Source organism: Xenia sp. Carnegie-2017, unplaced genomic scaffold, assembly GCF_021976095.1.
Source record: "Xenia sp. Carnegie-2017 unplaced genomic scaffold, XeniaSp_v1 HiC_scaffold_1, whole genome shotgun sequence".
NCBI classification, from domain to species: Eukaryota; Metazoa; Cnidaria; class Anthozoa; order Malacalcyonacea; family Xeniidae; genus Xenia; species Xenia sp. Carnegie-2017.
In genome coordinates, this window is record NW_025813402.1 from 5,659,450 (window position 1) to 5,672,300 (window position 12,851).

At 34.2% G+C, this 12,851-nt stretch overlaps 2 protein-coding genes and 1 long non-coding RNA gene across 3 annotated transcripts; 2 read left to right on the plus strand and 1 right to left on the minus strand.

The window, feature by feature from the left end:
- Positions 1 to 34: 34 nt before the first annotated feature.
- Positions 35 to 7,753, plus strand: LOC124445199 (glucosidase 2 subunit beta-like). The gene is made up of 18 exons (XM_046995910.1): positions 35 to 200; positions 431 to 547; positions 1,128 to 1,223; positions 1,303 to 1,360; positions 1,446 to 1,503; positions 1,581 to 1,640; positions 2,332 to 2,395; positions 2,897 to 2,962; positions 3,051 to 3,135; positions 3,280 to 3,346; positions 3,584 to 3,676; positions 4,566 to 4,809; positions 4,891 to 4,959; positions 5,274 to 5,343; positions 5,970 to 6,059; positions 6,206 to 6,280; positions 6,474 to 6,570; positions 7,403 to 7,753. Exons 1-18 carry the CDS (start codon positions 113 to 115, stop codon positions 7,529 to 7,531), a joined length of 1,626 nt encoding a protein of 541 aa, XP_046851866.1. The 5' UTR covers positions 35 to 112; the 3' UTR covers positions 7,532 to 7,753.
- Positions 7,754 to 9,703: 1,950 nt separating this feature from the next.
- Positions 9,704 to 11,759, minus strand: LOC124445210 (orexin receptor type 2-like). The gene is made up of 2 exons (XM_046995921.1): positions 11,556 to 11,759; positions 9,704 to 11,131 (listed from the first exon to the last, which is right to left on the minus strand). The coding sequence occupies exon 2, from the start codon at positions 11,113 to 11,115 to the stop codon at positions 9,970 to 9,972; it is 1,146 nt and encodes a 381-aa protein (XP_046851877.1). The 5' UTR covers positions 11,116 to 11,131; positions 11,556 to 11,759; the 3' UTR covers positions 9,704 to 9,969.
- A 9-nt stretch (positions 11,760 to 11,768) lies between these two features.
- Positions 11,769 to 12,504, plus strand: LOC124445232. Its single transcript, XR_006948101.1, has 2 exons — positions 11,769 to 11,834; positions 11,900 to 12,504. It is a non-coding gene; the product is annotated as an uncharacterized LOC124445232 (long non-coding RNA).
- Positions 12,505 to 12,851: the final 347 nt, after the last annotated feature.

A 12,851-nucleotide genomic window follows, 5' to 3' on the forward strand; every position in this document is an offset into this window, starting at 1 on the left:
TGAAGTATTTCGTTTCATTGGTACACAGTCATCGCTTTTCCCTCACTTCATCTCTTCACTCGTTTTTCAACCCGAATTCAACTTTAATTTATCAAAATCATAGTGATTTGCTATGGAAAAAATATTTTTCTTTTTATTTGTATCTTCATTGACATTGAGGCAATGCTTGTCGTCCATCGTTCTTGGTGTTAACCCAAACAGTAAGTAATAAATTAAATACATTTTCATATTTATATCTAACTCATGTCATGGGATTGACACTCAACGTAGTGGCCAGGAAGAAACATTTGTGGTTGTATGATGACCATTTTATGGAATTGACTTGTTTGAATACAGAGTAGACTCTTCTTTCCACTTACTTTATTTACATTAACTTTCAGGGATGAAAAAATGTCAATTTAAATGAAAAAACCATTATCTATTTTGTTAGGATTACCGCTTTATGATCCAAGTAAAGATTTCACCTGTCTTGATGGATCGAAAACAATTAATTTTTCAAATGTCAACGATGATTATTGCGATTGTGAAGACAGCTCAGATGAACCTGGTATTTATATTTTGTCTTGCGTACCATTTTTTTCAAAATTACATGTGTGATCCATTATGATCCATTATGAATTTGTCTTTAATATTTTCCGAAAACCTAAGATGTACATGGTTAATTTATGAGAAAATTTTGTGCATCTTCTCGAAGAACTTTTTAGCTGATTTGTCTTATTCTTGGATTGCTTTTGATGGTCAGTCTTTTATACAAGAGGATATTTTGAGCTACGTATTGTGGGCACCAGCCAACTTGGGAAAGCAACAGTGTTTTCTGAAATTGTGTTTGATTTCAAGCCAAAAATAGTTTTCCGTTGAAGTGGTGTTTTTATTTGAATAAAGTGAGAAATTTTATCTAAAACAACCCCCCCCCAAAAAAAAATAACATTGGTGTTGTAGTAAAACTCAAGAAAACTTAGTTTGGTTTAGATGGACACATCAGCACTTATAGCTGATGCAATTATCCATCATTAACATATAGGCTGTTATTGTGGAAAAACATGTTTGCATCATTTAAAATAATTTGTTTACTTACGTAGATGTATTTCATCATATGATGATGTGAGATTCACTTATCTTTTCATCAGGCACATCTGCTTGTCCAAATGGTCGATTTTTTTGTGAAAATAATGGCTATTTAGCTCAACTTTTACCTTCATCTCGAGTCAATGATGGCATCTGTGGTGAGCGAATTTCTCTTAAAGTGTTGCTATGTTCATGTTTACATACTTAATGAGTTGTATGGTCAAAATACTTCTCCAGATTGTTGTGATGGCTCTGACGAGCATGGAAATGAAAAAGACTGTCAAAATAACTGTTTGTATGTAGAATGTTGCTTCGAATTTTTATTTGAAAATCATCTTTTTGTCTTACTGTTGTGTCATTAACTTTGTCATGTGTTTTAGTGAATTGGGAAGAGAGTATCGTGAACAAAAAGAAAGAGAAAAACAAATGTTTAGTCAGGTTACAATCCCTACATAAATATTGATTGTTTTGCATCATGTGCAGGTATATTTTCATCTCCACCAATAACATTTTAGGGTGCTGCACTTCGTGATGATCTATCAAAACAAGGGAAATTAAAGAAAGAGCAGAGATTGGTAGATTATTGTCATGTGTTTTATACTGTCAAGTTATCCCACAATTTAGGAAACTTCATCAGCATAAAAACCCAACTTGTGATTGGTTAAGTCACATAACAATCCAACTTGTGATTGGTTAAGTCACATAACAACATGACTTGTGATTGGTTGAGTCACATATCAACCCGATTTGTGATTGGTTGAGTTACAAAACAACCCAACTTGTGATTGGTTAAGTCACATAACAACCCAACTTGTGATTGGTTAAGTCACATAACAACCCGACTTGTGATTGGTTGAGTCACATATCAACCCGATTTGTGATTGGTTGAGTTACATAACAACCCAACTTGTGATTGGTTAAGTCACATAACAACCCGACTTGTGATTGGTTGAGTCACATAACAACCCAACTTGTGATTGGTTGAGTCAAATAACAACCCAACTTGTGATTGGTTAAGTTGCATAAAAGCGAAACTTGTGATATAGGTAACGTTCATGTTTGCGCAATCTTTAAAAGAATTATTGGTTTTTGGTGTTGACTGACGTTTTGACATCCCTGCTAAGAATCTTGAAACGTCAGTCAACATCAACCTTCTTAGGTTTCCACCAACCTGGACGATCTGCAAACATCTAAGAATACTCCCAAATTCAAACCGTTTAATTTATTGATATAAAATGATGGTTGAGTCACAAGAATTTTTTTTAGAATGAACATGCTGATTTGAAGGTGAAAGCAGATGAAAAGAAAGAACTTGTTGAAAATCTTAAAGGTAAAAAAGGTCTTTGATGTAAAAACTAGCCATATCTGACATACGTAACATTTGCACTTCGGAAATACAAATGTGTGCAGCCTTGAAACTACGGTCAGTGTTTCAACGCCTACTTTGACACAATTTGTTCAAGTTAATATAGGAAATGTCGCTCACCTGCCTTTAAAACCGTTTTATTAAGTAACCACGTAGACGTTCAATTGATCGTTTTTTTGCTTTGTCGTTTTTACTTACCACATTGATATGAACGCGTACAAATATAGAAAAAAAGTTGATTAAATTTTTGTTGGTAATGAAATATGCTTAACTATTGTTTTTATTTCCAAAAGGTTCGCTGATATAACAATTTTGAGTTAAATGATTTTTATTGAAATCTTGAACTATCGACAAAATTTTTCGAAAAACCTACTATCCTATTGATAGCGCTATCCACGCATTTTGCGACCATCCCCTAAAAATTTTGTTGTCTCAAGAGTTGAATGCTTTATGATAAAATTTTAGTTCATAAAGAAAATGTTGAGAAATTGGAAAATGAAGCAAAAACAAAACATGACAAAGAATGGGAAGGTAAATATTCTAAAGATCTCTAAATTATTGATATTTCCAGTCCCAAAATGCCTTTGATGATGGGGCAATTTTCTTCTTCCATACATAGAAAAAATCAACCAAATAAAGGCCGAGAGGGATCTGGAACGAGCACAGAATGCTTTTGCTTCATTTGATGTTGATGAGAGTGGAAGGTATATCTATGGTGTTATGAATTTTTCTTGATATTTTTCATTTTCTTGCATTAATGATGATTTTGATTGCTTACTTTGTCTTCACGCTAATTTACAATATTTTTGTGATTGTTGACACCAACTTGTCTTTAATTTCAAAAATAGTCTTACAATTCAAGAAATACAAGCGTCGATAAATCTCGATAAAATGTACACTGAAGAGGAGGCACAGGTACTTTATAACTGTTATTACTTATAGTTATAACTTATATTCTTACCTTGAGACATTGTTGTAGGTTTAAAGGTTAATGGGCCCTGACTTTCAAGTTGTTAATTTTTTTGTGTCATTTTTATTTACATAAAATTTCGTCCTTCTGTCATTTACACATAGTCCATTCTTCAAATGTCATTTAAAATTTTATCAACGTGGATTTGTTTGCACATATGTATACATTTTTCTACAATATAGGAACTTCTAGGTGGTGCAGTGTCTGTTGATCGTGAAAGTTTTGTTTCTCAACTATGGGAGAGCAAATTCCGTGATATTTTCAATAAAACAAAGGTTTGTATTATATTATGAATCTTCAATATCTATAGCTCCTAGTTATGAATATTGTTGTGATCATTATAATTTTGATTCTTCAAACTCTGCGTAGCACATTAACTGTAAAACTGCATGTAACATGTGTTTCTTGCATTTTATTTCATGGTCTATTTTGGCCGTGGTTGGTCAAGATAATGTATTACTGTAGAACAAGAATTATGGGTAGTTTGAGGAAAGTTCGTTTTCTGTAACTAAAAGCCACCACGTTTAACTGTGTTAAAAATACGTTAATTAATGGTCTTCAGCATATTCAAGTAGCTCTGTGCTCATTGCCGGAGTTTCGTTGTAAAAATGCAACTTGTATTTTTCCGGATCTTGAGTTTAGGTCAAAACAAAAAATCCGGTTGCGTAATTTTTGTGAACGTCGAACTATTGAATAAATGTTCAAACTCTCACAAAAAATGCAACTATTTTAGGAAGTTATTGTTAACGAAAAATTAAAAACTCCCCATAAATGTAGTATTTCATGTATAAAAGATATCGTGACGTCTTATTTCATTGACAATTGACAACTGTTATTTTCTGGAGCCGAAAGTTAAACGCACAGAGTTTACACAGTACTATATTCTGTCGTAAAGTCTTGTGATCGCCTTCGAAATTTCCTTTTTAATCCTTCCCTTTTCCATGGCCGAATTTTCTCTCATTTATGTATTAAATACAATGTGCAAATGCATGTTTATGTATACATAAGCATTACCCACAATTTACCCCCTTTCCGAATTTTTTTTCCTGTAGCTATGTAGCCAATTAGTTAATATGTACTTACACTAATGTACACAATTTTCATACTTGAGGATTGTTTAGTGATAGAAATAGAACCCTTAAATCAATCATTGCTATACTATAGCCTTTGGAAACTCCTGATGAAGGAGATGTAGGAACTCCCCCACCACCAACAGAGGAACCTCCAGAGCCACCAAGTGATGGTAATGTTGATAAGAATGATGATGAGAAAGATCTTGATAGCGTAACTGGTATGAGTCAAGATGAAGCAGATGATGATGATGATGATGATGATGATGAAAATGAAAAAGACGAAGAAGATGAAGAAGATATCAAAGATGAAGAAGGTGGGACGCCGTCTGCAACAGGTATGATAATGGCCAACGACTATTTTTCGTGCTGTTGAAATATAGTAGACAAAATTTTATATTTCATTCCAATTTGTTCAGATAAAGTTGACGATGAAGGTCTTCCTAAAAAACCGGATTACGACGAGGAAACTAAGAAACTTATAGAAGGTACTTTTGGAGGAAACCCAACTTTCAATGAATTGACTTACACAAAGTATTTCCTTAAGGAAAATTATGCTTGAGACTGGTATAACAAAAATAATTTATTTTCCACTCATCTCCCTACATTATGTGTATTATACAAATAAATTGTAACATTTCAGTTTTCATGACTTTTGATGCTGTTTTTTTCCAAACATCAAACATGTATGTGTATGGTGCACATTGACTTTAGCAAAGTATTTTTCCCAGGAATAGTTTTACCGCTATCGGCCAGTCTAGTATCTTTGTGATTTTTTTCTATATTTTATTTATTGGTGCAGATGCAGACAAGGTTCGCCAAGAATTTGAAGAAACAACTCGTGAGAAGGATGATTTGTTAAAAAAACTTGCGTAAGTAGATGATGACCATACATTTACGTTTTGTTGCTCTTCAATTCCTTCAGAAGGTCTTATTAATTAAACGCGTTTATAGTAATTGTCCATGCACTTCTATGTATAATCTAAGTCTCTTATATTAATTTGTTTAGTAATTCATTCTCCAATTGTCTTCTGCAATTCATATCTATATTCTCTGTTTTTCTCTTTTTTGCTGTTTGCTTTCAACCAGTACGGATTATCTTAGCTTTTTCAAAGGAATACTCAATAAGGTTGATTCTGTTGTAGAACGTGACGCGAGAAGCTTTATGTTATGACATGTTGAAAATTTCATTTATTTTACATTGCTTAATGAAAATTGTTGATAAATTCTATGTATAACAACATTTCATTTATTTTACATTGCTTAATGAAAATTGTTGATAAATTCTATGTATAACAACATTTCATTTATTTTACATTGCTTAATGAAAATTGTTGATAAATTCTATGTATAACAACATTTCATTTATTTTACATTGCTTAATGAAAATTGTTGATAAATTCTATGTATAACAACATTTCATTTATTTTACATTGCTTAATGAAAATTGTTGATAAATTCTGTGTATAATAATACTTGCTGTGCTTTTTTTCTCCAGAGAAATCGATCGTTTAAACCAGATAGACATGGGAGAACACGAAGAATTTTCACCATTGCATGGACACTGCTTTGAATTTACTGATCGAGAGTAAGTCAACTTTGTGACATAAATAGTTAACTTACGTGCACTGCAGGTCATGAAGTTTTTGGAATGTTATATTAATGGTAAATATTTCATTTCTATCTTTATTATTTACGAATGTTTATCATTTTATTTGTTTATTTGTATTTCAGATATACATACAAACTCTGTCCTTTTGACAAGGCATCACAAACATCAAAGAATGGCAATTCCGAAGTTTCACTTGGGTATGTCATATAAAATTCAATACGTATGTTTGCGAGCAACTAATTATAAATTTAGATAAATGCTATCCCATTCTAGACAGCGAGTTTTCCCCCACTGACCTGTGTACAAGACAAGTACACTACAGTATATTAGTGATAAGATCAGTTGTTTCACTACATAACGTGTCAATGAATCGTGTGTTTCGTTGTATAGGACCTGGGGAGAGTGGTCTGGGCAGCCATACAAATACTCGGAAATGAAATTCACCAATGGCCTGAGTTGCTGGAACGGGCCATCTCGTTCTACAACGGTGTGTATTTTAATGTTTATAAATACAGGAACAAATAATTTTTATTTGTGCAGAAAACTTTTTTTGACACCACCCTTTCTTATATAATGATGTGGAATTTATTGTAAGAAAAATTAGATCTCGTGAACAAGCACGCCAGTGATCGCAGTCTTACCAATGTTCTCTTCTAAAAAACAGAAACTCTTATTAATATTTGATACGTAACATTTTAGTGGAAATTTGAATAGCAGTCCAGTTTCCCATGCTTCGTGCAGTGGATTGCTGTGGTTTGGTGCCGATAGATTGCCCCCGGCCTTGGAGTTAATGTTCATGCTTGAATTGACTCCTTAGAAACATGACCGCCACAATTCTGCACTGATCACATCAATTGGACTGTACTTTTAAGTTTGATTAACTTCAAAAAAAATAGAAAGCCCACGAATCGTTGAAAAGTCTCATTCTAGCATTTTGGGTTCGGTTGCACGAAGAACGAATAGCGCTTTTCACTGGACAGTAACTTTTTTTAACGTTTAAAAAACCTCTTAAACAAGAAAAATATAAGATTTGAAATCAGCATTCACTAAAAGAAAATATTTCTTCCAAGATTACTAAAATTTCTATGTCGTAAGGAAAATGTAAACAACTTTTTTACAATTTGAAAATTTTACTATCCAATGGATAACGCTACCCAGTCTTCGTGCAGTCGGCCCCTGATTTGTCACAACATGGGTATATTTTCGAAAGTGTGTAATGTTATTGGTTGCTTGGTCACTTATAGCGTGTGTAATGTTTACCCGGTGATAGGTTATGTTTAGTATATCCACTTATTCTGACGAATCACTTTTATTTTCAGGTCAAAGTAAGCTGTGGCATAAAGAATGATCTAGTTGGTGTCAGCGAGCCAAGTAAATGTGAATACGAGTTTATTTTTCATACACCAGCTGCATGTCACCCGAATTTTCATCCACACGACGAGTTCTAATGGCGTCAGTAATTTTGAAGCAGAGGTAGTTGAGCTTTTGTTTAGAACTTTTGTAAGTTGAGCGGTAACGTATCCATCATCTTCATGGGAATTCACGAAAGTCTAAGCTCAAAATTTACATCAAACGCTGTCATATTGTTTGAAATGAATGAGTTTTCGACCGTGAAACTAAGACTTGTGAGTTTTCTATAAATAATAATTTTTGGTTGGAGCTCACTTGAATCAATTGTTTCTATGCGTTTTTCCTCTTACATAAAAGCTGTTTCATTGTTTGATTATAAGGTGTAAAGCCTTGTTAACACAATGCAATCTAAAAGTTTATCAGTTCCCATAAAGAGAACTAAGTTAGCTTGCCCCGCGCAAAATCAATCTTTATAATTGAGAGGCAGATGGACGCTATCTTTTAACATTTTATCTGTAAATTTGCCCTGACGCTGAAAGGGGCAATTATAACCGTGGCAAACAATTACTCTGTTGTATATATGTGAGAATGTTAGAATAGTATATCTGTGTGAAAAAGCATATACTAAATATCTTTTTTCTTTAATCTCGTACGCAGACTTTAACTTTCAATACAGACAAATCTTTTTGTATTGTTATTGTAGATCACATTTTGATCATACAAAATGCTTTATGATTGAGTATTTACAATTATTTTTGGTGGTTTTTTCTTTGTTATCTTTAGCAAATCTTTTATTCTCATGTAACGAATAAAGCCATTTTGACGTGAGATAGGTGCAATCATCTCTTTCAGCGTTGAGCTAAATTAATGATAAATTGTTGAAGGATGGTCTGCATCTGTTTTTGTGTTAATCCTCTTTAAACATTGAATATGCACGCTCGGCCATTGCGATTGAAAAAATAGTTTTTGCTCAAGTTGGTAATCAGGAAAATTGATAATCTTATCCAATAGCTTTCAATTAACAGATGTTTCACAATGTTAGTAAATTATGAATTACTTATCTATTCCCATGAGCTACGCACTATCCATACTGGTCAACGTATAATCCCATGGGTTAAGAGGCGATGCCATGGCGATTACAGTGAGAATACTTGGGTAACAAATAAGCAACGAAAGTTGCAAATGTTTCTATTTTTTGACAGAGTTAGAATATATGAAGTTGATTCAATGCCATGATAAAGTAGTTTGTTTATAATTTTCACACTGTGCATATACTAAGTTTTATGTGATCATATGAATGCTCTTGAATTATCGGAGCAACATGATACTCAAAACAACACGTGAGCGTGTGAATTGTGAGATTCACAACCATTTATGTTGTTATTCTCAAAGAACAACATAAGTTTGCTAGACACAAAAATGCGTGCGTTATCGCTTTTCATGTCAGCTCGATTCAACTTTCACATTCATTATATAAGTCAAAAAATTCTGTTTGCAGTCAATTTATATTTCTTTTCGCTACAATTTGAAAAGAAACATGGACTTTTCCTAAACAAAATTCCTCGTCATCTTTTGCCCATGAAGATGAATGTCGAGGAACATTTGTATGAATTTTTTGATAAACATTTCTCGTTCTCCGCAAGTGTTATGTTCAATTGTGGGTGTAAGACTGTACGGGACTTGCTCATTACGGCATGTTCATTTGCTTTAAAGGGTTAACTGTTCAGAGTAAAAGCTTATTAAGTTGATAGATTTTGTCTATTTGATTGTGTTTCTGACGTTGAGCAATTTCACCACATTTTAATGCAAAGAAAATTTAACCTGCTACGATAGTAATCCGATATAGTGTACACGGGGACAAGCTTCGCTCTTAAGACGAATGCATTTTTTCAAGCATCGTGAGAGATAGAGCGATAAGTTTTTAAACATTACGTAGTGTCAATAAAATATGAAGCGTTTCATAATTGACATCGTATCTGTGGGAATCTTGCCAATTATTATCTCTTCATCATGACAGTCTTATGCCATTTTTTCATTATAAATCATGTAATAATCTGCAGATGACAGAGTCACAATATGTGTCAACTTTACCTTAATTTTGCTATCCATCACATCATGGATATGTAATTGATTACGTCATACATGTTTCTTGTGCACATTTGGTGCAAAATATGTTTCAAATATCCCATTTGTCCTTTGAGATGATGATTAAATTTTACTAACTTAATTGAGCACGAATAAAAGCAACGATAAAAAATCTCTTCCACACGTTTGCTTTATTTGCGGTAAAAAAATTATCCACCGCAAAAAGATTTTTGATATTGTTGATATATGGTTTTATTTACGCTACAATCAGTCGGCTTTCGTTAAAGAAGTTTGATTTGGAAGTTTGTTTCGAACACAACAATAAATTAAGCATTCACATTTCCAACCTTTTCTTATGCAAGCCTAGCTTAACTTAAATGACAGTGCATTGCTAAATTTACACCAAACTTTGTCACGAAGCGAATAAAGTCTGTTATATTTTGACGATATATTAAAGTTCCGTGCTTTTTTGCTGTTGCTCACCGTCAACACCAGGACTCTCCATTAATTGCGCTCCATTCTCACTTTCTATTCTGTGTTGTCGATACGTGTGAGCTTTTCGATCTGTAAAATAAGCGCGCACTGCTTCGACCTTCCAACATACATCTCTCAATCTACGAACGATTTTCGCCACTTCTGAACGATACTCTTTACTCATGATGATTAATATAACTGGATTCACCGCACTATGAGCAAAGAATAGAGAAATAAACAAGGAATACCATACGAAATGTGTGCCGTAAATGTGTCCAAACTGTGCTACCAATGCAAACATTGTGTACGGAAGAACGCAACAACAAAATGCAACGACAATGATAACCAACATTTTGGCAACCTTTTTGCTCTGTTCAACTAGCGAAATAACGGATGTTGTTGGTTTTCCTTCTTGAGGTACGATACTGGTGCGACGCGCTTGCAACTTCTGCAGTGATTTAGCAATCTTTATGTAGCAAAAGGTGATGATGCAGGATGGTACCACAAGGCAGGCAAATAAGGTTAAAATAACATGGACTCTTTCTTCTGCGGTGCTTTTCCAGCTTGTCTCGCACGTAAGAAAATTGTTGTCTGTCACTTTGACCAACTTCATCACAAAGACCAACGGTAGACCGGCGTAGAGGTAGCCAATCACCCATATGCTAGCTATAATGATACGTGCATGTTTTTGGTTTGGTTTGGCCTTGAATGGTCCTGTTATTACCCAGTAACGTTCGACACTCAACGCCGTAATAGTCATAATTGCAACCATTACGAACACGTCTCGAAGTGGATAAATAAACTTGCATGTGAACTCTCCAAATGGCCACGATGTAAAATGCATCAACATCTCCAATGGTAAGGCAAGAAGAATTATGGAAAGATCTGCTAAAGACAAATTTATGATGTAGTATGTGCTTCTTGTATTTCGATGTGTTCGATGCTTGTAAAGTTGGTAAGCCGCGACAAGAACAAGAACATTGCCGACAAAACCAACCACAGCAATGAGACAGGACAAACACAACTGCAACACAGTGGCTCCCCATTGATCGCGAACTACGCTGTCTCTCCCTTCCAAGTCGTTCCAAGTTAGCGTATTTGTTCTTGATGATGTTTCGTTCATTTTAAACAGTAGGTCGCTGAAAAACATTTTGCTTACCGATAATGAATTGATAAATATAATTCCTCACAATTTTATTAGCGTCATTCTGACATAATAAGAATTGAAACGTTTTTTGCTAACTATAGTGTTGTCACTTATCTATGACGGAGCAGCTGTAAATCTGAAAATGCCAGAGTATAATTGGCCTTAACTTGCTCCTTCACATTCATAGCTATATTTGCGCACTCCACACTCTCCTTTCCTTCATATTTTGTGCAGGAAATCATAAGAGGATGAGAATACTTTAGTGTTGGAAACATGACCTGTCTAATCTATCGAGTGTTTCTTACGAAAGTGTCAACTGTGCGTATTTGATAAAACTCAATTATACATAAGCTCAGATGAGCACAGAAACATTTACGGAGATAATCCGGGATAAAATAATGCTGCAAAAGACTTACCGCACAAATTTTAATCCTTTCGATTCCTGTGTAAACTGCTATAATGTTGGTAGTAATTTGCTCGCTTTTATTATCATAACAAGCCAAATAATTCTCACGACTAACGCGTTGTTTTGCAGCTGCTTCGATTAATACCACTATGTATAAATAATTGTTTTTACTTTTAATGTTGCGGCACTGCTTTCAATAAAGCAGCAGGGAATAAGTCCTGTAAAGACAAGCTGAAGTTTCTTCGTTGTATAGCGTTTGATGTTTGTCTTCAATAGACCCGATGCACAAGTAGGTAATGTGAATTAGATTTTTCAGAGATAAGTATGCTGACGTATTGCTTAAACTTGTTGCAGGATTATTTGACAAACTTTCCTGAGTAGTCTGATTGGCTAGTCATTTCTGCTGCGATGAAGAGATAAGCGATCTTGACAAGCGTCTTGTGCTGCTAAACAGTGTAATCTAGACACAAGACAAAATCTTTGAGATATCCGGTACGAGTTAACGCCATTGACCATTGAATTATGCGTTTTTATGCCATACAGAAACCCTGCGCCGAAGTGCTAAGTGGTCACGATACATGCCCTAAAATGGTTTCGTCCAAAACTCTGTTTACTTCTTTTTTACCACAAATTGTTACGACAGACAACAAAAAACAGCTTTCAGCAGTGCAAGTGTTTTTAAGAAGCTTGTGCAGACTTATTTTCAATAAGCAAACATCAAAAACAGGCAACAGAGCTGAAGATTTTTTTGTGCGAAGACAATATTGTTTCTTTATGAACAGTATTCCTGCGGAGTGACTATGTATTCCTTAACAAGACACAAAAATGTTTTGATATGGACTATCCTATTTTTTTCTTTACGCATGTAATTAAAAAATTCATTAATTATGACCACCAACATGTACATTTGTAGCTAACAACGTCGAGATGCAATTTTATCCAGTTATGACTTAATTGAATTTCACTAAGTGTGTGAATGCAGCTGAACCCTGTCTACTTTTTGTCCATCATCTACCCCGAAGTTTTCATTGAGATACATAATGGACAGAAGTAATAATGAAATAGTTTCTTCTCGCAAAGTTGCATGTGTGTGCTATCAATCACGTCAACTATCGACGAAGACAAAATTTGACTTCCATTGTTTGTGATGTATCCGTTTGAACAGCAAGAATTTCATTCAGAAATGAAGAAAAGCTGAAGACATGAAAGGATGTTTCTATTTAGATTAAACTATGTCAGCTAGGAGCCTGATTCGAAATATGTCACCTCTGTTTTTTTTGTGATATTTTCCTAGTAAGTGCGACAG